The sequence below is a fragment of the Podarcis filfolensis genome (genome assembly GCF_964270895.1).
Source record: "Podarcis filfolensis genome assembly, chromosome: 2".
Taxonomy (NCBI): Eukaryota; Metazoa; Chordata; class Lepidosauria; order Squamata; family Lacertidae; genus Podarcis; species Podarcis filfolensis.
In genome coordinates this window covers 75,013,607-75,040,983 of record NC_139605.1, presented here as the reverse complement: position 1 = coordinate 75,040,983, position 27,377 = coordinate 75,013,607, and the positions used below count along the sequence as shown (strand labels likewise).

Below are 27,377 nucleotides of genomic sequence, written 5' to 3'. Positions count from 1 at the left end.
TATCATCTCAGGTTGTGTGTTAGAACGAGTACTGCTTGCCACCTGAAGAGTTGGTCAAAACACATAAGACACAGTTGACATACTTGCCGTTCACTTTGAATAAGGGTTTGATTTGATTTAAAGCAAGGATGAAGAGGGGCCAAATGTGGCCCACACAGCAGCAGAGGAAGTGGCTCGGGCACCTGGTGTGGTGCGTTCAAGGGCGGGGCAAACTGCCCATAGGGAGGGGACAGGGCGTGCGGCACCCACAAGGATGAGATGGGGAGCGCCGCGGGGCCTCTGCCACCCTACAGCTGGGGGGAGGCAGCGGGTGAACAGTGCTGCCCGCCATTTTGTCACCCCTCCTCAGGGTGACACCCAGGGCATGCTGCATCCCGCACCCCCTTCCTATGCCCCTAGGCCCACAATCTCTCCTCCCTGCCCTTTCCCTGTATATCAATTTGTCTTAAAAAACAGTCCCCCATTAGAATCAGTGTAATACTTTTTTCCAAGTCTAATTTTCAGAGAGGCATTTTCAGAGTGGGGGCAGGGGAGGGAGCAGGGAGGGAAGAAGTGCCTGCTCATCAAAATTGCTCACACTGAATGCAACTAGGCTTGGAAACTGCCATCAGTTGGCGCCAAATTTATTTTGCCTGTGGAAGTCCTGTTCTTTGTCTCCGATAGTTCTGTCTTCACGATATTGGCTCAAGGCTTAGACTCTACGCTAGAGATTCTCAAACTGATCTGGCCTACCACCCCCCTATTCAGAAGAAGAAGAAAAATATTTAGTGCCACCCGTGGGGTGGACCAGCTCAATCTGCTCAATATAATGCTGTTTGTCAATGTACACTTCGGAGAGGGTTGTAGTCCAGACTGTAGAGCTGCTCCTTTCAAAGGTCTCTGACCTCACCCATAGTTGGGGCTGGCCTATCATGAGCTCTGCTGAGCAGTGTGACTCAGGTGACAGATTTGGGTAGTAGCAAAACATGCATTCCCTTGTCTACTAGCAACATGGCTGCCTATTTCCATATCTTCCCAGTTCACTGGCAAAAAGCAGACATGGCAAAGGTGCTCCATGAGGCCATCAGCTGCACTGCAACCGCTAACATGGCATCAAATCTAATGCCATGTTAAAGCTAAACTGCAAGAGGGGGAAGTGACATCCAGAAACCCTCGGGTTGTGCAATATGTTGTTCTGGCCCTGCTCACAGTACAGGTCAGAAGCATCTTCCAAGCTGAGCAACCTGCCCACAACCAAATTGGATGACATGAAACACATGGTGGTGGTGGGGGGATGCACTTGCCATTTATTTTATTTGTTGTAAAGAAAATGGAACCCATAGCTGTCAACTCCCCCCCCTTTTTTTAGAGAAATTCCCTTATTCTGAATAGGACTCCTTGCAAGAAAAGGGAAAAGTTGACAACTATGGGAACCTATGATCAGGGACAGAAGAATGGCAGGCAGAGAAGCTGCTTGCCCCATTCCCTTCCTGATAATTTCCCATTCAGACTTTTGGGTCCTCATCTCTTCTAACCTCTGGAAAGGAAAGTAGCTGGTGAAAAGCAGGTTTGAGTGGATAAATGGTGGAAGACAAAGGCTTACCCAGGTTCCTTCCCAAACCTTCCTCTGCTGAGTGTAGCAATCTCTTATGGCCATCTATCAACAAGCAAAACAAATAAAAACCCTTGGGTTTCCTACACATAGCTGGGGGCTCTCAGCGCACACGCTTCTTTCTCCTATTATTGCACAATCCTTGCCAATAGTTATTACCAATTTATTTCACCTATTCTGACCCCACCTGTTGCAAGCTTCCTTGCGTAGCTATTTAAATGAAAGAAGGGGAGAAACCCTTCCTTGTAGCTCACATTTAATGTTGCAATTACTGACATTGCAAGAGGAAAGTCCCACAGGGTCAAAATGCAGCAATGAGAGCAAGTGAAATCTGCCCACACAGAGAGATAAGAAGGGAAGTCATCCTCAACCTGGTTTGCTCCAGATGTTGTTGGGTAGCAGCGCCTCTCAACCTTGTCCATTAGCTATGCATAAGTCCTCAAAATCAATTCAGTTCCTTCCTTGTCCCTATAAGTGATGTGTTATTTTTTTCCTGATACAGCTACAAATAAAAGCATTTTGGACCATGCCTCTGGAGTCAGACGGTGTGTATCCTTCAAATTCAGGGAGATAAACACACAACAACCAACCTGAAGGCACACAGGAAGCTCCCAAGTTGCTGAAGTTAAATAGATCTGGGTCTGGTCAATGCTTGGACATGTTGAGTTAACACATAGAAATCACATGTGTGCCACCCTGGGTTTTGTGAAGGAAGAAAAGTAGGATATGAATTTAAGAAAACAAAAATCCTGGGTATAGAATGGGCCACCCCCTTCTGCATGAACTTCAACAGGTGTTAACATCTTCCTCTAAGTCCTTTTATGAGTCCAGCCATCGAACAGAAAGTGGATGATGACTGGAGATCTCCCCACTGCACCCTCAAGTTCACTTCACTCAGTGCTTGTTCTTTTTCCAGCACCAGATGTAGAACTTTTTTTTAAAAAAATGTGCCTCTCTTGCTTGTGTGCAGTGCACATCAGCTACAGTTCGGACTCACTACAGACACATGACTCCAGAACAGATCAAATCAAAAGAACTTCCAGCCTCAACAAATCTATGCCAAAGAATACAAGGGCCAGCAGCCTAGGATTAACACACATTTCTCTACTCACTCCAACGAGGAGGCAGAAGGTGCAATTTGAGCTACAGTATGTCTGGCATTGCTGTCTCAGGGCCATTTACTACAACCAAACAGGACTCTGGATATGCCGCTCCCATTTAATTCTCTGGGACCCTTGTTACCTGAAGAGTGGAACTTTAATTTTTGTGAATGGTTGGGAGAATGAACAGAATGTATTAATTAGACAACAAGTTAAGAGTTATTTGGAGGTCATTTGGGATGCCGAAGAGTGAGATCATCCCATGAACTATCAAGCTCTGCTACTGTTCTCCTGTACACATACAAGAAGGTACTTGTCAACTTTCCCTCCATATCTCATTACCATCTGTCTTTCGTTTCCTGCAGGTAAAATAACAAGATGATGGAGCCTGGTGATAATTAATGACCTGGTCCAGATAAAGAATGTGATTGCTTCTATAGATATGGTGCATATGTATATATGTCTATGATTGTGTACGTTCTTAGGTAAAGCAGACAGCAGTGGCTGAATCTTGAGAGAAGATAATACAGACTTCATTAACCATGAAGATTACCACCTTTCTTCTGATACTTTCTCTAGCAAACTGCTGCTTCTTTTTTGGTAAGACACCTTCACATTGTAGCACTATGTTAAAGTCTCCATAACCAATGACCACTTTATAAGGGGTAGTGGGAGAAATGACATTTGACTGCTGTTTCATTTTTAGGTTTCGTTTCCATCCTGTTGTGATTGACATTTCCATTTGTAAGCTACCTTGATCTTGATTTAAGCCTAGGAAAAGAAATGTCAAAAGGGGGAGGAGGTTGGGAGGCGCTATGGTCTAGTAACCACTAGCTTGCATGGGTTTGAACTCACTTAAGTTAGTCATCCGTAATGTTTGTCCCAGAGATTTCAGTGGGTCTACTCTAAGCATAGCTAAGTCTGGATCCAACCTAAGATCTCTCATTGGTAGTGTTTTGAAATGCTTTTTTTACTTGTTTTTCAGGTATTGAAGCTTCAGGAGGGAAGGTCAGTACATATTTTGTTTAAAAATAGCCTTTAGTGTCCTTGTTTAGCAACCAAATTGTGTTCACATTCTGCACATTAGAAATAAACTGTCCAGGAATGCATTTTTATATTTCCTTATTTATAAAAGCTGTAATAAATGCCCCACTTAGCAGATGTAAAATGGGATTAGTATGGGGGACAAGGCCTTTTTAATTTTAGGGGCATGTTTTTAGTTCTGACCCTTAGTGGATTTTTAAATTGACTGCTGTCTTTAAATGCTTTCCCGCTGTGTATTGAACCCAGACTATTTTTTGATATAGACAGCTGGGACACAAGTTATAGAATTTGTAGAAAGAGCTTTGGGTGGGGAAACCTCTGGTCCTCCGCTTAATTTCATGCAAGCCACAAAGATTGGGTGACAGGAGGCAGAACACTGCAATGCTGCACACTACCCCCACCATAGGCTCTGGGCCTGCCCCCATAGGTCTCTGCTTACTGTGTACAGAATACTGCTTAAGAGCTGTACAGCAGCATTCTTTTTACATTTCTAACGGAAACAGCATTTTGGACATCCCATTATACACCATATATTGTCATCTGGTCACCCAGGGTGTAGATAACCATGCATGCTGTTGTGGTTGATTTGTCCAAAAATGCCAAGGGTTTTCTAATGAGGGTAGAGATTCTCATTATCTGGTTAGCTTCTCTAGAAGGGCTGTTTCCCATATGGCTTGATACCAGTGGTCCATGTTCACTCCTGACAGGTCCCTCCAGTGTCTAGTAATGATGTTCCTGGCTGCTGAGAGTTAGGTGGCTTATTTTTTCTCTCCTTCTACAAGGATACCTTATCTGTCCCTCCCGCCTCGTTTCACCTGGCCAACAAAGGTTGAACTTGCTGAAAGTTTGTATTGTCAAGCTGCATTTGTTTCCACTCTCTGGATTATATATTTATTTATAGGTTGACTGCAGCAGGTATCCGCAGCCACCACTTGGTGATTGCCCACAAGAATACAGGCCTGTGTGTGGCACTGATGGTATGACCTATGCCCATGTATGCATCTTGTGTGCACAAATCTGGTAAGTCCTCCCCCCCCATCACAAATATACTTATATCCATAACATACAATTTGCATAATATCCCCTCCCTCCCTTTGGACTTCCCTCAACTTCCATTTCTGATGTATTATCCTCCCCATGGTACTCTGCTGTTTTTTACAAGATATCTACTTACTTACTTATTCAAACCTTTATTAGGCATTATACAAACAAAACGATAAAAGAAAAAGTAACATATAAAAGCCTTGAGATATATACAGAAAGGCAGCAGTTGGCTACATACATATATATTTATATACATATAAAATCAGTGGTTTTCCTTGTTAACCTGCTCCTTGGAGGACTGCTACCAAAAACTCGGCTACCCCCGCCGTTACCCTTTGGTCAACGTCGGATAGGCAGAATCCCACACATTCACCTTGTTGGAGCTCCAGACCACCCAAAAGAGGGGACAGCACGCGTTGACGGAGCGTACTGTACAATGGGCACTGAAAGAGAATGTGCTCTACCGTGTCCGGGACATTCATAAAACATCTGCAGAATCTCTTGTTTCTAGGGATGTTTTGATATCTTCCCCTGACAAATGCTGAGGGAAAAACATTCAAACGGGCCAGCATAAAAGCCCTACGTTGGGCTGGAATTATTAATTTGGTGACGTAATTGGCTCTGCTATCTAAGATATTTAAATCATAGAATATGGGCGAACAAATTTTATTTACAGCTGCCATAATATTTTGCCTCTCGACATCCTTTAGTCTAGTTAGGATATTATGGAAAATGTATTGCTCATTAGAATTGTACAGGGGCTCCAGCTCGATGCCTAAAGATTCAATCTTTTTTTCGAGGTACTGATACCATCTTGATTTGTAGGAGTCTTTGAGCAAATCAGCGAGCAGACTTGATGGAGGGCAGCGAAAATGGCAGCGTAACCAGTACTTTATTGAGGTGGACCAGGCCCAATATTCCATTGTGTGTATGCCTATTTCTGCACACATTGTTTCATATTTGGTCACAGCTGGGAGTCCAAGAATACGTCTCAGAAAGCTGGAGTGAATCTTTTTTAAATCACTATTATATGCTTGGACCCATAGCGGTATTCCATAGAATATCTGGGATTGCACTTTTGTTTGGAATATCTGATTGGCCGCAGGAATAAATTGATTGCCTTTCTGATAATAAAAACGGGTAACTGCTGATGAGGTGCACTTTGCCTGTTTTATGGCATTTGTGCGATGATTTGCCCACCCTAAATTGCTCTGGAATAAGATTCCCAGATACCTATAGATTTTCACTTGTTGGATTTCCTGCCCTCTTATTTTCCATTTCTCTAATTTCCAACCATTCGAGAAGACCAAAATTTTTGTCTTCTCGTAATTTATAGAGAGCTTGTTACATTCGCAGTAAAGGATCAGAGAAGATATAAGACGTTTCAGACCCAAGCTCGTTAATGATAGTAGAACAGCATCGTCTGCGTATAATAACAGAGAAACTGGTTTCTGATTAAGTTTAGGGGCATGTGATTCTATTTTTTGAAGGTGATCTGGCAAGTCTGATAAAAATAAATTAAATAGGAAGGGGGCAAGAATACACCCTTGTTTTACCCCTTTCGAGTTTGGGATGTCTGATGAAAGGTGACCTTTGGTGTTAAGTTTGACTTGACAGATATTGGAAGAGTATAAATTTTTTATTAGGATCAATAAGCGCTGATCAATTTTTAATTCTGCGAGTTTCCTCCACAGCTTTGGGCGGTCAATTGAGTCAAATGCACCACGAAAATCTACAAAAGCAGCAAATATCTTAGATTGCCTTTGAGATCTGTATTTTTCAACCAAATGCATAAGTATAAGGCAGTGGTCTAATGTAGAGCAACCTTTGGAGAAACCTATTTGTTCTTTCCCTGGTAAGTTTAGATTTTTCATCCAGGTAAGGAGTTTAGATAAAAGGTGCTTAGCGTAGATTTTCCCTATCACTGATAATAGGCTTATCGGTCTATAATTCCTTGGTTCTTTTGGGTCGCCATTTTTAAAGATTGGGATAATTATTGATCTTAACCATATCTCAGGTATGATCCCATATTTATCTATGAGAGTAAACAATTGAGCTAAGGGTTCTGCCCACCAATCTATATAGGTCTTAAATAATTCTATTGGTAGACCGTCTGGCCCAGGAGATTTCCCCGATTTGAAATTTTTAACTATCTCTCTAATTTCCTCTTCTTCTACCCTTGGCCACTCCTGGAGTTTATTGATTTTATTTTTAGTGGTTTCATTTCCTTTAAGTTCACTGTGTAGATTGTTAAATACAGATGTAAAATATTGGGACCATTTGGATTCTGCAATTGGTGGTAGAGTTAGTTGATTTTCGGCTTTCAATCCTCCGTACACTAGGTTCCAGAACGCTTTGTTATTTTTGCTCTGAATTGAGTCAAGTAATTGTAGCCATTTTTGGGTTGCATATTTCTGTTTCTTTTCGGCCAGAATGTAATGATATTTTCTTTTTTCATCAAGATAAGAGGGCTCTAGTTTAGTGCGATTATTTTTAAATGTTTGACGCAGTTTTCTTTTTAGCTGGAAACATTCATCATCAAACCAAGGGCTAGCGCTATGTTTAAGTACCCAAACTTTAGGTGGAGTACTAAGTTCTACGAACATTTGGAAGATTTCATTATAAATTTTCGGAATATCGCTGTAGGAATTAGTGGTCTTTAAGTTGGATAATACTTGTTTTCTCAGGTTGGCTGTAAGTTTTTGCCCCACTACTGCACTCATTTCCTGGGACCATTTTAATTGGGTCATTTGTTTGTATTGAGAGGGTTCTATAATATTGTGCTTGGTTATTTTGGTTTCATCCTTTAAGTTAATAGACAACAATAATGGCTGATGGTCGCTTTCAGTACGCGTTCCGATTTTGAGGTCCATGATCGAATTTATAATATTATAAGGGACAAGAATATAGTCGATGACACTGCATCCTCGGGGGGAGAAGTATGTAAACTCCCCGCTTCTATCGCCTTTTGTTGAACCGTTCACAATCTGTAAATTAAAGTTGTTACATAATTCAAGTAGGCGTAAGCCTTCGTTGTTTACAACCCTATCTCTGGAGAATCGTCCTATTTTCAGGGCATGTGCGATATCATTGTCAGTATTCCAATTTAGTTTGCTACATAGTTGTTCATTGTTGGTTCCCACTCTGGCATTAAAATCACCTGCTATTATCAATGAGGCATTTGGGTATTTAGCGGTCAAATTTTCTATATAAAAGGTTAGTTGTGACCAATTTTCACTGTTGCTGTTGTTTTTGGATGGGGGGATATAGACATTTACAAGTAGCAAAGTATCTTCTTTTTGGGTTAAAAGTAGGGCTTGTGCAAGTGGCAAGCATTTTTCTAGCTGCTTGATTTCAAACCCTAAGTTGTCTTTGATCATACAACAGAACCCTGCTTTCGGCCGGCCCTTCGTGTTTGTTTTCAATGCGGGTTTCGTATAGGAGGAGAATCCATTGATTTTAATATCTCTAGTTGACCATGTTTCTTGTAGAAGTATTAATTCAAAATCTTTAAAGAAGTTCATTAGGTCTGGGTCTCCGTCTTTGTTTCCCCACCCTGCAATATTCCAGGACAGCAAGCGTAGAATCCGTTTTTGAGTTGGTGGCTGGTTGACAGCATTTAGTCATTCTAATTCTGTTATTGAGTCCAGCGAGGAATTTTGTCTTGTGCCGATACAGCCATTTGTCACTACTTTCGGTGGGGAACATAATGGTGGATCTTTTAGATTCTTTTTTAAAGTGCGGGAAATTAGAATTTCCTCCCTTTCTTGATTTTCTTCCTTAGCTGTTCCTTGTTCCTGAGAGATTTCTGTGGTTGGTGGACTATTATGGACCGTAGGATTGTTTTCGGTCTCTACTTCCATTTCTTTGGTCTCGTTTGATGTTGAGTTCAATGTGTCAGGTCTGTTGGAGGTCATCTTTTGTTCGGGAATGTTAGAATCCTTTGTAGTACTTAAATAAGGGGTACCTATTTCGTTTGGGGCTAGTATTTGATATCTCAGCCAGGAATTTGTGGTCTCATTACTGGAGTTTTTCCTTGTCATTTCATATTTTAAAGGAGGCTGGATTTGAAGCTCTGCATCTATACATTTAAAAGTTCCATTAGTAGCTCTCTTTTTGACTATGCATTTTGGGGAGAGGGTTGATAGGTGTGAGGTTTGATTGTGTATTGTTTCTACTGCATTTTGTTGACCTTGTTGGTGAATTTCGATCAATTTGGCCTGTAGTTTCGTCAGTTTACTGAGTATGCTTATTTGTTCTTTATCTGGTAGGTTGGTAAAGTTACTCAGCAGATCTTCTTCTTCTGGGACTGTCCAGTCTGTTGTGTCAAGGGCGAGGCTGTTAATTGATGCTACAATCGCATGGTTTGGGAGCTTGGATTTTTCTTGCGTGATTTCCCGGGTATCTGGCAGCGGTTTCTCCCATCTACTGGGTTCTTCCACGGGAGTAGGGCAGATGTCGGCTTCTGTTGGAATGGCCTTGTTCATCTTGTTCTGTCTTTTAGATGCAATCAATGGTCTGAGTGATATATCTTCAAAGTGTCGACGTGGAATAATTCCTTTCTGGGCTAAATGAGCCTTTTCCCTTAAGATTTCGGTTGGGATTCTATGACTACCAAATCTTAGTAGTACTTTTTTGGAATATCCATCGTTAGTGAGCCTCTTGACTGCTTTTAAGTCAATCCTTCCCCCCTCAAGGCCTAGGAGCAGATTTAGATGATGTCTGGCCCAGAAGGATGACTCCCAGTAAGGTAGGGGCCCTCTGTATGGAAAAATGTGGAGAACAATCTCACATGGCCTCAGTATCAAGTTGACTGAGTGAGGGGGGCTTCCTCTGATTTTTGGCTGGTTTAGAGGTATGAATTTGTATTTGTTCTGTTTATCTCCAGGGCTTGTTAAGGATGGCAAAAAGGGAGTGAGTTGCCTCCTTTCATCTGGGTTATCCAGCTTCTTGAAGATGTTTTGTAATTGTTCAAAGATTTTTTGAACTGTTTGAGCAGTCAGTAGGCAGCATTCCTCCAGCAGCTCCACCTTTCTATCAATTAGTACTTGTGCCTCGGTTGTGGGAGTAGTAGCCTTGTCCTCGTTTATTCCTAGGGATATCTCTTCAACTGTCTTTCCATGTAAAGAGTTGAGGGAGTTTTTGGGAGGAGATATGTGCTGTTTTTGAGGTAGCAGATACTTATCTAGATTACTCTGTTTGAAACCAGAGGGCTCTGCGTCAGTTTCTGTGTCAAGACACCTGAGTCTTTTGGTTCTTCTCATTGCAGATTCTTCTTAAATCAATGAGATCAGACTTCTAAATAGAGTGATAAAGTATTAAAGTTCTCAGGTCGCAATCTCGTTCAATTTTCATTCCGTCCTAGGTGGGCTGCTGCGAGGAGTTTAAAAACTGGGTCCAATTAGAGCACTCCTTTGCAGTATCCCCCCCCCTTCTTCTCAGTTTGTTAAAACCACTGAGATATTTGGGGGTCCACGAAATTGAAGGTGTTTTAGGGTTAAAAGCCCATTAGAAGTCCTTCAAAATCCTTGGAGTAAGTTTGTCACGCGGAGTCAAAGAGAAACTGGGAGGGAGTGCCTTGAAGCCCGGAAGGGAATGTCTGAGAGCCTTTGTTAAAACTTCACTAACTTCATTAAGTCCCGGCACCGAGGAAGATGAGATACGAAGTGGTGAGAGGAAATAAAATCCAAAAGAAGGAGAAGAGCCAGCAACAAAGGCATTTAGCTAAAAGATTTCTTTGAGCTCCGATAAGAGCGTCTTACCTCGGCGCCATCTTGAATCTCCCCCTGCTGTTACAAGATATCATATTTTCCCTTCGTTACAATATTTGTTCCCTGTGCATAAAATTGTGAATGTTTATTTAAATCCTGCCATCAAGTCAATATCTTCTTTGTGTCTGCAAATATAATATAAAAGGTTCCCACACTTTTTCAAAATCACTATTGTCCTTTTCCTGAAGTCTGTCTGTCAGCTTTGCCAACTCTGCATAGTTCATCAGTTTTTCTTGCCATTGCTCTTTTGTAGGAATTTCTCCAGTCTTCCAATTCTGTGCTATCAGTATTCTCGCCGCCGTCGTAGCATACATGAATAATGTCATTTTCTCTTTTGGCAGATCTTGCCCTAAGATACCCAACAGGAAGGCTTCTGGCTGCTTAACAAATGTTATTCTGAACATTTTTTTCAATTCATTATATATCATTTCCCAATATATTTTAACGCTTTTACAATCCCACCACATATGGTAAAAAGTTCCTTCAACTTCTTTACACCTCTAACACTCCCTCTGTTCGTTTTTGTATATTTACGAATCTGGTAAGTCCAACATGGTAAGAAACTACTTTTAAGACAACTATGAAATACCATGCGCACACTCTACAGCAGACTTTTTCAACCTTGGGTTATTGCTTATGTTGATGATGGTCTTGCCAATATACCGGTAGTTTTAAATGGTAAAATGCCTTGGAAATAATAGGATCGAAAGCTGGGGGAGAAATATATATGTGTGTGTTTTTGTTTGTTCAAGAACTACTTTCTTTATGATACTTTAGTGATACACAGCAACTCTAAGTACATTATCCCCATCAGGATATTAGAGCCCCAGACTTTTGGTAGTCATTTATATAAATCATTCCTCTGCTATTACAGGGCAACTGGAGTTCAAATTGGCATACGACACAGAGGAGCATGCAGCTCACAAGGTGCCTTATGTCCAATTCTTAATGTTGATATTTTTAAGCTGAAGTTAACTCAGTATAGCAGAAATTCTCACTGAAAGATTATGACTGCAAAACAACAGCTCCTGCATTGGCACCATATCTAACCATTTGCCTAGTACATAATGAGCTTCTAAGGTATTAATATTATTGATTTGGGAAGTCATATTTGTAGAAGTCAGAAAATTTGCTATATTATAACAAACAATACAATCCTAGGTATGCTTATGGAGAAATAAGTCCCCATTAGTCCAATGAGACTTTTGCAGCTAAATCTACCGTTATTTGCATACAGTTAGAAAAGTGGCTGAAAGTGTAAACATGCAAAGTTGTTTGGCCTCTTGACATTTTCTGCTGTCCCATAATCCAAATTAAAAGCTAGCCTATTTTCTTTTCTTCTAGGTTAAGCTGCAGAAGAGCTGGTGTTAATAAGAATGGACAGTATTAAAAAAACAAGGAGTTCGTTATTACAATACTTGGCTCAATTCCACTTGTCCAAAGGCCTTTATTAAACACAAAAAAATAAAAGCAGAAGCCTTTCCTCTTTTACCAGCACACCCATACTTACACACACACACCATGCAAATCAAACCCAGAGTCTCTGCCTTTCACACCTCTGTGCCAGTTCAAACTCTCAGCAGGCCAAATACCTTCTGTAGCCAGTGGTGCAATGGGCCAATGCAATGAATGCATCACCCTTCACCAAGCATGTATAGATGTGTGTGCTCCACAATAGGTCCAAACACATGTAAGCTTGATTGACACCCCTCTTTGCTCTCTCCAATGTTTCCGGACGATACATTCCATGGGCTGTATCCAATGCTAGCCATACTGAGAGTAGACCCAGAGAAAGTAATAGAGACTCTTTAATTTCAATGTTCTACTCTTAAGTAGACATTAGCTAGATACAACTCCGTATGTGAATTGCTTTTACACATCACCTTATGCACACACAATCCCCTCCCTCCACCATGCAAAAATGAGCTATAGTTGGATTGTTATCTATCATTTGTCAGTTTGCAGAGGCCCAAAGCAAGGGTCAGCCTTTCAGTACAAGGAAGAGAGGACAATTTTTACCCACTGTCCAATGTAACTGCCTGAAGCAATGAGATACTATCCAGGAAGGATCCAATTAATAGATAAAGACAAGGTCATAGAAAAAAGGTAAACTAGTTCCAGAAACTTCCTAGTTGTAGATCTTTCCCCAAGTGGTGGGGTTGGGGGAGATGCTAATCTTTTCCTGTTGCTTTGAACTACCTGTTTGAACTATGACCCATCCGTTCCTTGAGAAACAAGCATGACACAGCAGAGGCCAAACATAACAGAGATATCGGAGATATAGAAAAGGCAAAGGGACACAGTCAAAATAACTGCAGAAACCTGAAATTCACCATTAGCCACTATAATCTATTGACACAGAGTGCTGTCACTCTGCCCCCTTGAGCCTCTTACTGCCTTTGTATAAGAAATCGGAAAAACAGTTCACTTTTAGACCAGCAGTATTAATAAGGACTGCAAAGGTGTAGGATTCCTACATTCTTCTAACTCTATGAAAAAGACAGCGGGATGAATACTGGAGATCTGTTGCACACCAAATGGTGATTTCGGCTACAATACTATGCATATTTTTACCTGGGAGAATGGTCCATTGAAATCAATGTGGCTTACCTCTGAGTAGATATGAATAGGACTGCACAGTCAAGGAGAGTAGGAAGAAAGTCTTTTTGAAATGATGTAATTTTATTAAAGAAATGTATTGTCACAATTATTCAGTTAATGCAAGCTAGACTACCATTTGTTGCTTTATGCAGAGTTGCAAAGCCCAGCCCCAGCATACCATTAAGCCTTTACCCACCACCAGGTTGCAGTGGCCATCAGCTACAGCTCAGACCCACCACCAGAGCAGTACTCTAAAGGCAGCAACAAGTACAGAACAGATCACACCAAAAGAACCACTACCCTGGGCAAACCTTTCCCAAAGCACACATAGGAGTCAGCAGTCCAGGATGAAGATAGCATTGAAGCACCTGCCTCTACTCACCCCAATGTGGAGGTAGAACCTACAGTCTGAGCTGGGAAAGAATCACAAAGCTTAAAGTTTTGTGCATGCATGTATGTGCATGTGTAACATCTCCTACATCTGGTACTGCTGTCTCAGGGCCATGTACTACAATTAAACAAATTGGGGAACTATGTGATCCAAGGTGTCTTCAGACGGGGTATTCTCCAACAGTTGATTTAAGGAGACCTGTAGACAATAATGATTTCCTTACAAATGAAACTGATCACCGGGAGTTGCATATCCCCAAACTACACCCCCCCCCCGACACATCATCTTCCTGGCAAGTGAAAGGCACATAATTTGCAATCAAAGGTGCAATTAAAGGTCACAGAGAGGTGCCACTTGGAAGAGGCCATCTGGGCAGAGTGGATAAACACGGCTGCGATCTCTTCAGCCAGCCGGCCAGTCCCCAGCGCACTGTGCGTCAGCGGCTTCTGCGGGGCGACTCAGTGGTCCTTGAAGTTCGCCTGCCTCTTCTCCACGAAGGCGCTCATCCCTTCTTTCCTGTCGTCTGTGGCGAAGGTGGCGTGGAACAGCCTCTTCTCTGCCTTATTGCCCTCGGCCAGAGTCATCTCGAAGGCCGCGTTCACCGCCTCCTTGGCCATGGCCGCCACCAGCTTGGAGTTCCTGGCGATCTTCTCGCCGCAGCTGACGGCTTCGTCCAGCAGCTTGTCCACGGGGCAGACCCTGCTGACCAGGCCGGCCGCCTTGGCCTCTTGCGCCGAGATGCGCTCGCCGGTGAGGACCATCTCCATGGCCAGGGACTTGCCCACGGCCCGGGTCAGCCTCTGCGTGCCGCCGGCGCCGGGGATGGTGCCCAGCAGGATCTCGGGCTGCCCGAACTGCGCCTTCTCGCCGGCGTAGATGATGTCGCACATCATGGCCAGCTCGCAGCCTCCGCCGAGCGCGTAGCCGTTGACCGCGGCGATGACGGGCTTCCTGACCGTGGAGACCCGGTTCCAGTGCGCCAGGAAGTTCCCCGCGTAGCACTCCTGGAAGGTGCGGCCCTGCATCTCCTTGATGTCCGCGCCGGCCGCGAAGGCCTTCTCGCTGCCCGTGATGACCACGGCGCCCACGCCAGGGTCCCGCTCCAGGGCGTCCAGCGCCTCGCTCACCTCGGTCATCAGTCCGTCGCACAGCGCGTTCAGGGCCTGCGGGCGGTTCAGGCGGATCACCGCCACGCTCTGCGCCGAGCCGCGCTTCTCCACCACGATGTACTGGAACTGAGGCGCCGCCGCCGCCAGGAAGCGACGGGGAGGCCGCCGCGCGGCAGCTGCCGACAGCAGGAGAGGCAGGCGGAGGCGGCGGAGGGCGCAGGCGGCGGCCATGCTGGCAGGGCAAAAGGTAAGGGCAGGAGGAGCCGCAGTCAATGTGGTCCTTCAGGAGGATTTCCGGTCCCCGCGCGGCGGAAACCCGCCATTGGAGTGGAATGGGTGGTGGAAACGCGCGTGTGAATGGATTTCGGAGGAGGAGGGGGGTTTAGAGAGAAAAAGAAATCTGGGGAGAGGGAGGGCAGGATCAGAGGCTCCCTTTCCTTGCACGGCTTTGAAAGCGTCCCTAGAATCCCCTCCAGGGTCATCTAGTCACCGCCCCTCGCAATACAGGAATCTCAGCTAAAGTATCCTTGACACTTTAGCCTCTGCTTAAAAACCTCCAAGGAAGGAAAGTCGACCACCTCGCGAGAGAGTCGGTCCCACAGTCTTACCGCCAGAAAGTTCTTTCCGATGTTTAGTCGGAATCTCCTTCCTCCCCTGCTTGCCCCCATGGAGCGTTTTAATCGAAGCCGGGAGTGACGGTTGCTGAGCTCTCTTGTTTTCATTCACCTCCCTTTGCGCACGAGCCTCCGGAAATGCCCGACGGCTGAACAGGAAGCGGAAGCGCCGCGTAGCGCTGGGAGGAAGTGTCTCCAGCTGGAGCGGCTCCTCGGATCAGAACCCCAATAACGGGGGGTGGCCGGGCAGGTGAGAGGCTGCTGTGGTGGGTTGTGTCTGGCGGGTCCCTAAGTCCCTGCGCTGAGGCGAGCGCGGAGAGCCGGGCGGGCAGCGGCCGCCGCTGACACAGCCGCCTCCGAGTCCCGCGGGGACTGTATTGGAGCTGACGGCGACCCCCTTCCCCCGACCCCCTTCTCCCCCCCTTCGCAACTGAATCCGAGGAGGGATGTGCGCGCGTGTCCGTGAGTGTGCGCGTGTTTGGGGCACCTTTAAATGCGCGGCCCAGGCTGGCCTTCCTCTCCTCGGCCTGCGGCTTCCTTCCCACCATGTTTACTCGGGAAGAAATGCCATTGTTTTTATGTGGGAGGCTGGCCCTTTTACTCGAGAAGAAATCGGCTGCTTTTGCCGAAAAAACAGAAGGTATTCGCTTTGTCTCTCTCTTTCCCCAACCTTCACCGTCTTGCTCTTAGGGGATCCTGTTTCATCTCTTTCATTTCTTACCTGGCGAGAGCTAGTGCATTGCTCTCGCTGACTCTCCCCAAGCTCCACTCCTTTTTAACGTTTCTTGGAGCAGGGGACTGATGTTGCTGGACTTGCTGGGGCTGATGGGAGTTGTTCACCAGGCGGTCATCACATTCATTATCCCTGTCACACAGAATCTCTGCTATTAATAGGAATGGTGGCCTGGATTTTCAGTTTCCTTTTGAATAATAGAAGTGAAAACTAGTCAGTGAATTCATTGGGCCAGGACTGAAAGGGGAATGGCTAACCATATAAAACACTGGCTTAATGAAATGTACATCACAATAAATATGTTAGTTTTATAGTACCACAGAATATTGTTCTTTTAAACTTGTTTTTCAGAAGTTGACTGCTGAAGAAATGGTAATTAGCAAAATATTTTTTGGAGGGAGGGGTTATATAAGAAGTCCCAGCTGGAGTCTGTTTATTTATTTTATGGAAGTTATACCCTGCTTGCTTGTAGAAAGCCTCAATTTACTAATTGGCTTCTGCTAACTCTGGGGTTTCTTTAGTCCTTATTTCTCACTGAGAGATTTTATATATGAAAGAGATCATAATCTATATATTTTTTTTCCTGAAATAAATTTATATTTACTATTTATTTTTATTTGTTCTTTACTAAATTTCATGTTTACAACAGGTCTTGCCTTGAATTTCTGTATGTTAAATACTTACATTCTCCTGTGTCACCATTTTCTCCTGCAGTTTCACTGTATCTGCCTACCAGCCCTGATCCCTTTAATCAGCAAACATCACCATAATGGGGCCTAGGCGGAAAAATGTAAAAGTATGTTCCACAAGCAGGGGAGGACCCATATGTGTTAAAACTGCTGATCTGAAGGACTATATGAACCAACTTTCACATGAAGTGCTTTGTCATATTTTCAGGTGGGTTGGAAGATAATGTTCTGTTTTTGATGTTTCATGTAATTCACTGTCGTACCTGAGGACAAAGATCAGATTATCCGTTCAATCCTGAAAGTGAAATACGTCTTAAATTTAGCCCTCCTCATCCCTTTTTTCCTTTGGTGTTGTGCCTTTTAGATTATTACACTTCAGGGCAAGGACAGTCTTATTTTTTAATGGAACAGTTAGTGACTGGGAGCCTTTTCAGATGCACATGGGAAGGGAAAAAGCAATCTGTGCCTCTAGTTGTTAAAGTTAAAGTTATTCTAATGAGCATCCTAGTGGAATGGCTGGTGCTACGTGACAATTGAGGGAAGCTTTTCTCCACCTAGAGGCTATTTTGAGTGGCGAGGGACCTATTAGGATGGTCCACTCTCAGAAACTGATAGAGCCAATGGGTTTCTGGATGGCTGTGGGTGATTTTTGATCCTGTCAGCCCTCTCCTGCTTTGTGGAGCCTCTTTGACTCCCTCATATACTCCAGAGCTTAGGGCAAGAAAACAAGCTGGGAGATGGCTTGAACGCGAGTGGAGGAAAACTCTGGTCAAATGCAATTGAACACTGGTGAAGGCTCATCATCGAGGCTACCTAGTGACAATGAAGGCTGCCTCCATCATGGAGGGCTTTCTTGATGGTGGTGCCTGCCCTGTAGAACACCCTTCCAACAGTTGTCAAGGAGATAAGTAACTATACAACCTTTAGAAGACATCTGAAGGCAGCCCAGTATAGGGAAGGTTTTCTTTAAAAGTTTAATGTTTTATTCTGTTTTTATATATGTTGGAAACTGTCCAGAGTGGCTGGGGCAACCCAGTCAGATGGGCCAGCTACTATTACTACTACTACTTTTTTAATTTGTCAGGTGGGTCTCAGTTAGACTGACCAAGGTAGAATTTCAAGTCCTAATGTTCAGAATCAAAAGAGCCAGCCCCCTAAATCATGAAAATTGGATGTAGCAATCACAAATTGAAAGTATTGTGAATGAGAGATGCTTGCTATTTGCCTTGCTGTAAGCATAGAGAAATGCTTATAGCTCAGCTGGTTAGAGCGTGGTGCTGATAATGCTAAGGTTGGAGGTTCGATCCCCGTATGGGACAGCTGCACATTCCTGCATTGCAGGGGCTTGGACTAGATGATCCTCAATGTCCTTTCTAGCTCAGTAATTCTATGAGATTTATTTTGACAAACTTCGATATTTTTAGTCTAATCATCCAATTTAATTTTCTGATGTGATGGGATGCTATGATTCTATACATGACTGTGGCCTGATGGGAAGTCTTGCTTCTAAGCTTCGCTTCTGCATATGATGCTGCACAAACCGTTCTAAGCTGAAACATTCCTAGAATGTTCAGTTCACATTGAGTTCGTACCTGACCTGTTCTTAATGCATAGTTGACCACATCTACGGATGAATGCTATATCAATCACTAGTAAAAGTTTAATAAGGAGGTTTTCATGCCTGTCTAGTTCTGTGCTCCCTTTCCCAGCCTTTAGTCTATCGGTGATTAATGCCTATATGCAACCCTTTGCTTTGTACTTGTGTTAACCAATCAGCAATAAGCACATATGTGGCAATGCTGTAATATTCAATAAAAGAGGCTCCTCGAGACTTGCTCGGGAGATGCCTCCCAGATGACACTCGCTACCTGTCTGTCGTTATTTCAACCCAACACTGATGAAGTGAATGGTATTAGCCGCAGTTGTATTATTTCCACTCAAACTATGTTGAACTGAGTGCCTTGCCTGTTTGATAGCCATACATTATTTCTGCTTTAATACAATAGTACAGTTTTGATACAGCTTTAATACTGTTTTAATACAATAGTACTTGCATCCATTGCTGAATTTATTATGTGCTTTGAGTGTGTGTGGATGTGTATAGCAGCATCCAGACTGTCATTTGTTTTAACAGCAGAGGAAAGAAAGAAACAAACCATTTGAGAATTAATCCTATCTTTTCTTCTCCCACTCTCCTTCTGAAGGTATCTTCCCCTGCAGGATATCATGTGCATGGAATGCCTCTCTCGGAAGTTAAAGGAAGCAGTCACCCTATATTTGAGAGTGGTGAAGGTTGTGGATCTCTGCGCAGGCCGCTGGTGGGAATATATGCCCACTGGTGAGTGTTGCTCTTAATCAGGGTAGTGATGCATTGCAGTATATCTTATGCTTTTAAATTATAGCTGTTACAAGCCATTGTTTTTAAAAAGCATTTCATGGATTCTAAATTTCTATAGCACTTTTTGCATGCACCATGGCTTTATGGAGTATTTTCTCAGGACCCCTTCCAGTGCTAGCAACTGTTTCTATTCATAGGAGTGCATCCTCAAGCCACTCCTTTGATAAGAATTGGAGCAGCAGAAGGACTTTTACCCATCTTCAGTTCACAAGGAGACATGGCAGAAGTCCCTCTGATGCCTTTTTTTGTCATTCCCTTTTGTGACTTGCAGGTGCACTCTGATGGACAATATGGCAATATCAGATGTGACCCTTCCTTGTTCTCACTACAACCTTATGCAAGATGATGCTATACCTCCCATTTTGCAGCTGGGGAACTGGGGCCAAGAGTGAGTGACTTGCCCAAGACTATCCTTTGAATTTGCTGGACTGAATGATCCCTCTGCCAAAGATTGTTAGATAAAGTTATGGAATTAAAAACTTCTGAAAACCCTACATGTGCATGGACCGAAGTTTGCCGCTGTGGCTGTTCTTATTTCCCCACCCCATGGTATTACTTAGTGCCTATCTAGAACAGGCATAGGCAAACTCCGGCCCTCCAGATGTTTGGGACTACAATTCACATCATCCCTGACCACTGGTCCTGTTAGCTAGGGATTATGGGAATAGTCATCCCAAACATCTGGAGGGCTGGAGTTTGCCTATGGCTGATCTAGAACAATTTTTTTTCAAATGTTTGTGTACCAAGATTTCTAGAACTGAGAGATTAAAAATGGAGGCCTTCCTCTTTCCTTTGTATAGGTTTCATTTTAAAGGAAATCATAATAGCAGTACAAAATAAGGAGCCACCAATAAAACATGCCAAAAATATAAAAACACAGTATCAAGGGGGGCGGGGGAAAGGTGTAGGCTTAGAGCAATATATGTCACATTGTATTCTCCACTGAGGAGGTCAGTAATGGCAGATAAGCTTTTCTTAAATATCTTGTCTATTATTACCAATCTTCTGCCTTATGTACCTGTGTGTTTTGGTGTGTTTTTAGTTGAGCACTTGGTTCAAGAAGGGCAACAGTGAGGCACAGGAGGCTCGGCCATGTCCCATGTGAACTTTGTGTATAGCCTAAAATATGCACTGAGTCCTCTTTAAGACAGTGCTTTCTGTTGGACAAATCAGTGAAGAGTTTCTTGAAAACAGAAAATTTGAAACCACTGACTTAGACAATGGAAAATACAAAAGAAGACATGTTTTCTGCATGTCAAAATACTGTGTAGTTGCTATGATATCTCTCAAAAGCCATTCCTTACATGATTTATCTAATTAATAGACAACCCTTCATTTCCTGTTCTAAACCTGCTGATGGTGAAATAGCTTACACACCCACCCACCCCAAATGATTGTAAAGTACAATCAGTATTTAAAATGCCTAATAAAAATTTAGTTGCTGTTTTCTGGATGCACATAGAAACAAGAGGAAGATCATCTTGAGCCAGGAAGGCTGGGGACAGTTATAATAGTCCAAAGCAAGAAAATATGGTACCCAACTTTAAAAGGGGAAATGAGAATGGCTGAAAGAATGAAGGGACAGGTGGCCTTGGTTTGTTAGCAGGAAAAATGAGTCAAACAGTGTATTATGAGTATATGAGCAGTAACATAATGTGCTCAATTACAAAATGGGGAGGTGGGGAAGCCAACATATATTTGTGCCAAAAGGATTGTAAAAAAAAAGTTGACATAACTTAGTCAAAGCATTTTAGTCCCCTCTTATTCTGCAAATTAAGCATCTTCAGCTTATATCCACAGTGGGGGAAATGCATAACTTTAGCTGGATCATGTCCAAATTAGATTCCACCTTTTTGAGTACTCTTATTTCTGTCAAAACTTGACTAATCAACCATACTCTCTTCTTGTATGTACTCAAATTTTTGTTGTTGTCTAAGCAGTGAAGTACTTTTGTAGTTCTCTAGCCTTGCCTTTGAGCTCTAGAATTTGAGTTCTAGAATAACAAAATTAAGTATATGGTTCCTCTTTTTTGCGTTTGTCCAAAGCATGGGTGGTGATGCATGTGGGGTAAAATAAAACAAAGAAAGCAACACAAATCCTTGCTCCATTATGTGTGGATTGTAAACTGCACCATCCGTCTTCCTTGCATATCTATACTTCTCTTCTTCCTCAGAGATAAAATATGTGTCATCTTCTCAGGATTCACAGATTCCAGCTTCCTGACATTGCTGAAGAAAATGCCAGATATTGAGCAGCTATATGGGCTTCACCCCAGGCACCTGGACAGGCGCAGAGTTCGTGGTTATGAAGCTTTCAGCATTCCAGGAGTTCTAGAAGCCCTGCAAGCTTGCCCAAATCTACTAGTAGGTGTTGTATATTCAAAATATAAACATACATGTTCATATGGCAGTTGTGATCCTTGATCATACTTGTGGGGCGTGAGGGGATGGATATGGTTGTACAAAACAGCAGATGGTGCTGTATCTCATGGATTTTGTTCAGTTCCATTCACTTATAGCTATTTATCATATTATTAGCTACAGCAACTGAATTTTAGATTCAGCTATTATTCAGCTGTGCTTTTAATTAAATCTTGAATTCTCTCCTTAAAATCCAACTGTTGCAAACAGATGGGCCAGAAATTATGTGACTGGAAAATAATGTACAAATAGCTATTCATATGTCTGTGAATCTACACCATTTAATCACTTATTTTTGTTTGCACGATATGTGGATTATATGCAGAACGAAGGGTGGGCCGGGAAGGTCCAAAAACTGATTACAGGTGACAGAGCAAATTGGTAGCTTCAGAACCGTCATGTTAAAAAGGTTTACCTTTCATCTATGAGACCTATGCATATTCTACTGCATTAAAAAAAATCAGATTCTCTTGCCTTCTGCAGTAGCTACTGATTTTGACATTGGAAATCAAGGTCTGTTTTCCATTGTGTAATTCCACCTATATAAAACTTTTGAATTCTTTTCTTTGAGGAATTTATCTGAACTTCAATACTTAGGCTTAAAAAAAGTTGAAGTATTCCTTCGAACCTTTTTTGAAGTTTCGAAATACTTAATCTAATTGGATTAATTTCTTTCTGTTTTTATAGCACTGAATTTGTAAACTTAATTGATGTTAAGATAATTTAGTTGCATGTTTTTATTGTTAGTTGCCTGGGATTTATGGAAAGGTAGGTGTATCAATCACTAGCAAGTAAAAGTAAACTTTAGAATTTTAGATCTATTGCAGTGTAAGCTAGGCATGAGTTATTACAACATCATAACTAAGAAATGCATGTGTCAATTGAGTTCGGTTTTTTTACTGCTGCTTACATGAATTGAAAGAGCTCAAATGTTGAAGATTATTCTTACTACTAATTGTTACTTGAGAGAGAGTGTGTGTGCGAGAGCGCTTATGCTAATGATTGAGATTTCCCATCATTCTATACTGGGTTTTTTGGTTTTTTGCTTTAGGGAGTTGAAACTTCCCACTTGGAACTGGTAGAAGCCATTTGGACATACATGCCACAAGTTCACATCCTTGGAAAGTTTCGAAATCGCAATGGTGCCTTCCCAATTCCAGCTGAAAATAAACTAAAAATACCAATAGGAGCTAAAATTCAGACTTTGCACTTAGTAGGTAAGCATTGTAGTGAAATACTTCCAGTGGATACATCATGACTGAAAAGCTGTGAAATCAGAAAGCGCACTTATTTCACTTGTGCTGAATTCTCAGCTTGAACACTGTTTCCTTTGCAGACTAAAGTACTAGTCTGCAAGTATTGCTTGCACACACCCCTACAAAAATTAAGCCTTTAAGTGTTTGTCCTTGAAGTGTCTGCTTTTTGGACCTGACGTACTGCTTTATTTCATGTATTTTAGGAGTTAATGTACCTGACATTCCTTGCATCCCAATGCTGAGGCACCTGTACCTGAAGTGGGTGAGGCTCACCAAACCACAGCCTTTTAAAGATTTCCTTTGCATCAGTTTACGCACTTTTGTCATGAGAAATTGTGCAGGTAAAAGAGCATAAGGTCCCTTTCTCGAATTTATATTGGGAGGGGAGGGTATGCTTCTCATTTACTAACAGTGAATGTGGATCTGTGTTCAAAGTAAGTTTGAATAAGGAAATAGCAAATAACTTGCTTAACAACCAAATGACTATTTAGTCAGTTTAACATTGTGAGAATTGAACTACGTCTTTGCTGGCAATTTTATCTAATATGTTTTCCAGGTGTGTTGTTGCTTTCAACATGGAACTTCCTATAGTGCTTCTGTAGCAATACAGAACTATAGCTCTGTAAATCTGTTCATATGGGCATTTTCTGCATTTTCTTTTCAGTACTAGTAAGCAAACCATTTCCCCACTTGGGTACAATGTTTGAAAAGTCATCTATGAGCATTATAATGATGTTGCTGCTGTACATAAAAATGTTTACCTAGCCATTCACCAGTGAATGCTGACTACTGGAATATTTCTGTCTTTTGTAGGACCCACAAACTCGTTGAAGTATGTCCCCTTGGTCACAGGATTGGCTTCTGCCCGAAATCTGGAACATCTAGAATTAGTTCGAGTTCCCTTCCTCGGGGGTCTTATTCAGCATGTTGTAGAAGACAGCTGGAGATCTGGTATGCAGTCTCTTACTTGCAATACAAAATTTGTTCTTTGAAACCAACTACTGACAGTATTTACTTTTCTAAGACTTTGTGGTGGTGTGTGAAAGCAAGTGAAGGTAATAGGTAAATTTAGATATTTCTTTTTAAAGTTTAAACCAATAATTGGATTTCACGATGCTGAATACTTTGCCTTAGACTACATGGGAGACTAAGAACTTGTTCACTCATGGTCCCAGCATGTACATTCACCATGCTGTAGGTGATGCTAGCCTTAGCTTGTTCACAAACACACCATTTTCTGTGAACCAGAGCCTCCATTGATATTCAGCTAGATTCTTCTCATGCAATCTATCCATTGTGAAAAGAAGCATTGTGGGTGTCAAATGTCTGCTGTATTTGAAAGTGCTGTAACAGGGCTTTATTGTTGAGATATTAAGCGTGCTAGAAAAGGCAGTGGGGAAGTCTTTCTTCACACCAGTGAATGGCCTGTGGAGGTTGCAGACAACACATTTGCTGCCATTTAATTAATTGCTGTTGGGAGAAAAATTATATACTTGCCAACATTTGAGAATCGGTGTCCTTTTTTATTCCATGTATACAGCTCAGAAATATACTAACAGCTGCTTCCCAATCTGTGCATCCATGATAAAAAGAGACACATCATTCCACTCAGATATTGCAGAGCACACAGGGGTGTTTTTTTTTTGATACTGACTTGTATCTAGCTAAGTCATACTCAGTGTAACCCTACTGAAATCAATGGATTTAAGTTATTCAGGTCCAGCTATTTCAGCTGGTCTATTGTGAGTGTGTTGTAATTGGGTACAAGCATTGAGATTGATGTATGCTCAATAAATAGAAATGTGCTGAAGCAAATTTAAGTTTGTTTCTTTAGTCAGACTATCCTTTATAGACAAGGATTGGTGGAGCCTATATTGAGATGAAACTGTAGAGTTTTGCTGTTGTTTCTCCAAGACACTGTGTACATAATTATTCCAGGGAGGCTTAGTATTGATACTCAAATATAGTGAATCCCTCTTATCTATCAACAGGGGGCTTTAGAAATTTGCACACTATAGTTCTGGGAGCCTGCAAGAATGCTCTGGAAGTGGACCTTGGCTACCTCATCATAACTGCTGCACGAAGGTACTTGAATCATTTCAGCAGTCTTTCTCCTTTTAATTTTATTTGCCAGTGAGTCACCATTATGTTTATACACAAAAGTCATATTAATAGACCTTTGCATACTGATGTTAGTGAATTCTGTGCACTGCTTTTAATTCTGCAATGCCTTATTTTTCATCATAGCGTATTTTTTAAAATCCTCACAATATTGCACTGGCTGCCCATTTGTTGATGAGCCAAATTCAAGGTGCTAATAATGACTTATAAAGCCTTAAGCAATTTGGGATCTAAATATTTGAAGGTGTGTCTCCTTCCATATCAACTCGCCTGTGGGCTTGGATCAGCTAAGGAAGCTGTTTTGGTTGCTCTGCAGCTAATGGAAATCTGTTGTGCAACAACCAAGGGAAGGGCCTTCTCTGCCATGATGCCTTAAGTATGGAACGCCCTCCTCTTAGACCTGTGACTGACAACTGGCCCTTATGAGTTTTCAGTGCTAGCTATGGACCCATTGATTTGATCAGGATTTTATTAAGATATTAATTTTTGTCAGGGATGTGGTATTGGTGTTGCTTTTGCTGCTATTTTATCTGCTCCTTGCTTTTTAAAAAATTATTGACGATTGTGGTTTTAAGCCTATTTTATGGTATACAGCCTGAGATTGCTCTCACAGTGATAGGCATATTCTTCTTGCAAGTTACAAACAATAGAAGTATTGTCTCCTATGTGAATGTGCATATTCTGTGCCAGGAAATATTTGTTAGTCTACGCTTTTCTCATTTTGTTTCCTCTCTTTTCAGGTTGCACGAAGTACGAATCCAGCCTTCCCTAACCAAAGATGGAGTATTCTCTGCACTAAAAATGGCAGAATTGGAGTTTCCACAATTTGAAACACTACATCTTGGATACGTTGATGAGTTTTTGCTGCAGTGTATGAAATCCTTCAATTTTCCTTTGGGTTATCTGTCAGATGTTAGGGTAGATCTGGATGTTATCTGCCTAGATCGGGGATGAGCTAACCTTTCAACTTCCAGATGTGAGTTGCAATCCAACAGCATCATATCTGATTATTGGCTATGCTGATGGGAGGCCAATAAATCTGGAGGGCCACAGGTTCCCATCCCTGGTCTATATGCTTCTAATCTTAGAGAGGCCAGCTGCTGTATGATGCATCCTTGTGTAATGCATGAGCAGCCTCTAGTTCCCTGTTGATGCTTTTCCATGATAACACCTGCAGATGTCTTACACAGACTAAAATAGCTTGTGCAAATATGGACATGTGGGCATTGGATTTTGTGGTGTCATCTGTTGGTGGTATGGAAACAATCCACATTCTTCAGAATTCCCATGTGGTGTGGAGTCAGTAGTGCATGAAAACGCTATGATAGTGTCATGCACTATTTTGAGTCCAAATTGGAAGGCAGCTCTTTTTGCTATCCCTTCCTCCTTTTCTTTCTGCCTATTGCATATGAACTGTCCCTCTTTCCAGAAGAGAAGCGAATAAGTGTGCAAGTGCAGAGGAAATAATCACAGCATGTGTTGGCATTTCCCCAGCCATAGAAATACAGGGGAGGATTGTGGCTCCTGCCTCAGGGCTGCTGCTCTTTCTGATTTGCCAGGAGACAGGGACAAACATTTTGACCAGTGCTAGTCTAGGGACTGGCACAAGCAAGACTTCAGGAGCAGGAAGGGACGTGTATTTCCCACTTGCCTGCTCACTTGACATTCATCCCAGGCAAGCAGCAAATGTAAATATCCTAAGTCTCTGGAGATGTTTTATATTGATAGATGTGATGGCAGGTCGGTTGTAATGTCATTATTACTTCATACCTGCTCCCTTGCGTACCCAGCCCTGTGATTTGTACCCTTATGGGGGGGGGACACAACTAGACATACTGATTCCTTATAAAGCAAGGGGCAGGGAGATTGCATTGGCAGTTCTGATGGATAAGGTTTTTAGTTTAAAACAAGTGAAAGGCAATATAAAGACTGTATCTTTTATAGACCAATGATGGTTGAAATTGCAACCTTTTGAAGCACTTTGATTTTTAAAGGCTTCACTTTACCTGCTTTACTGATCCCATTGTTTGGGTCCAGCAGATAAACTCAAGCGCTCATTCAGTGCCCAGACTGAATTGCTGTAGAGAATTAGGGAAAGAGCAAGTTGCTATTTTTTTCTGTTCTCTTCCCCCTGACCCCAGGTAAAATGATTAATGCGGACCTCGTGAAATATGGCTTAGCTGACGTGGTTGAAAATCCAGGCATCATCACAGACATTGGAATGAAAGCGGTGAATGAAGTGTTCTCTTCCATTAAATACCTTGTTATATACAACTGTCCTCATCTGCACAATCCAAGCAGTTGGATCACAGGTACTGTGTGCACAAGAACATATCTGGTTAAGGGGTTAAAGCACTTTAGCAAACGAAATGCAGCCCCACTTAATTAAATTGACCACTGTTAGTGATTATTACACTTCTCGGATAGACACCTTTAAGTTCCAGTATGACTTCAGAGTTTAAGCAGGTGGCAACCAGAGATGGGGCCTTAACTGT

General features: G+C 42.3%; 2 protein-coding genes across 6 annotated transcripts in view; one reads left to right on the top strand and one right to left on the bottom strand.

Annotated features, from left to right (window-relative positions):
- Window positions 1–13,213: 13,213 nt before the first annotated feature.
- ECHS1 (enoyl-CoA hydratase, short chain 1) lies at window positions 13,214–14,886 on the bottom strand. The gene has a single exon (XM_083597486.1). It carries the CDS (start codon window positions 14,880–14,882, stop codon window positions 14,001–14,003), a length of 882 nt encoding a protein of 293 aa, XP_083453612.1. The 5' UTR covers window positions 14,883–14,886; the 3' UTR covers window positions 13,214–14,000.
- Window positions 14,887–15,381: 495 nt separating this feature from the next.
- The window catches only part of FBXO38 (F-box protein 38), a 35,524-nt gene continuing 23,528 nt past the window's right edge, over window positions 15,382–27,377 (top strand). The window contains exons 1-11 of one of the 5 annotated variants that reach the window (XM_083596770.1): window positions 15,424–15,515; window positions 16,713–16,895; window positions 18,892–19,025; window positions 19,357–19,473; window positions 21,285–21,448; window positions 22,557–22,722; window positions 22,965–23,102; window positions 23,575–23,712; window positions 24,753–24,846; window positions 25,623–25,753; window positions 27,024–27,194. In XM_083596770.1, the coding sequence (XP_083452896.1) occupies window positions 19,428–19,473; window positions 21,285–21,448; window positions 22,557–22,722; window positions 22,965–23,102; window positions 23,575–23,712; window positions 24,753–24,846; window positions 25,623–25,753; window positions 27,024–27,194 (1,048 nt within the window). In that variant the 5' untranslated portion in view covers window positions 15,424–15,515; window positions 16,713–16,895; window positions 18,892–19,025; window positions 19,357–19,427. Of the gene's footprint in view, window positions 15,906–16,712; window positions 16,896–18,891; window positions 19,026–19,356; window positions 19,474–21,258; window positions 21,449–22,556; window positions 22,723–22,964; window positions 23,103–23,574; window positions 23,713–24,752; window positions 24,847–25,622; window positions 25,754–27,023; window positions 27,195–27,377 lie in introns of all 5 variants that reach the window. The other 4 variants (XM_083596771.1, XM_083596768.1, XM_083596772.1 and 1 more) reach the window with 4 other exon arrangements.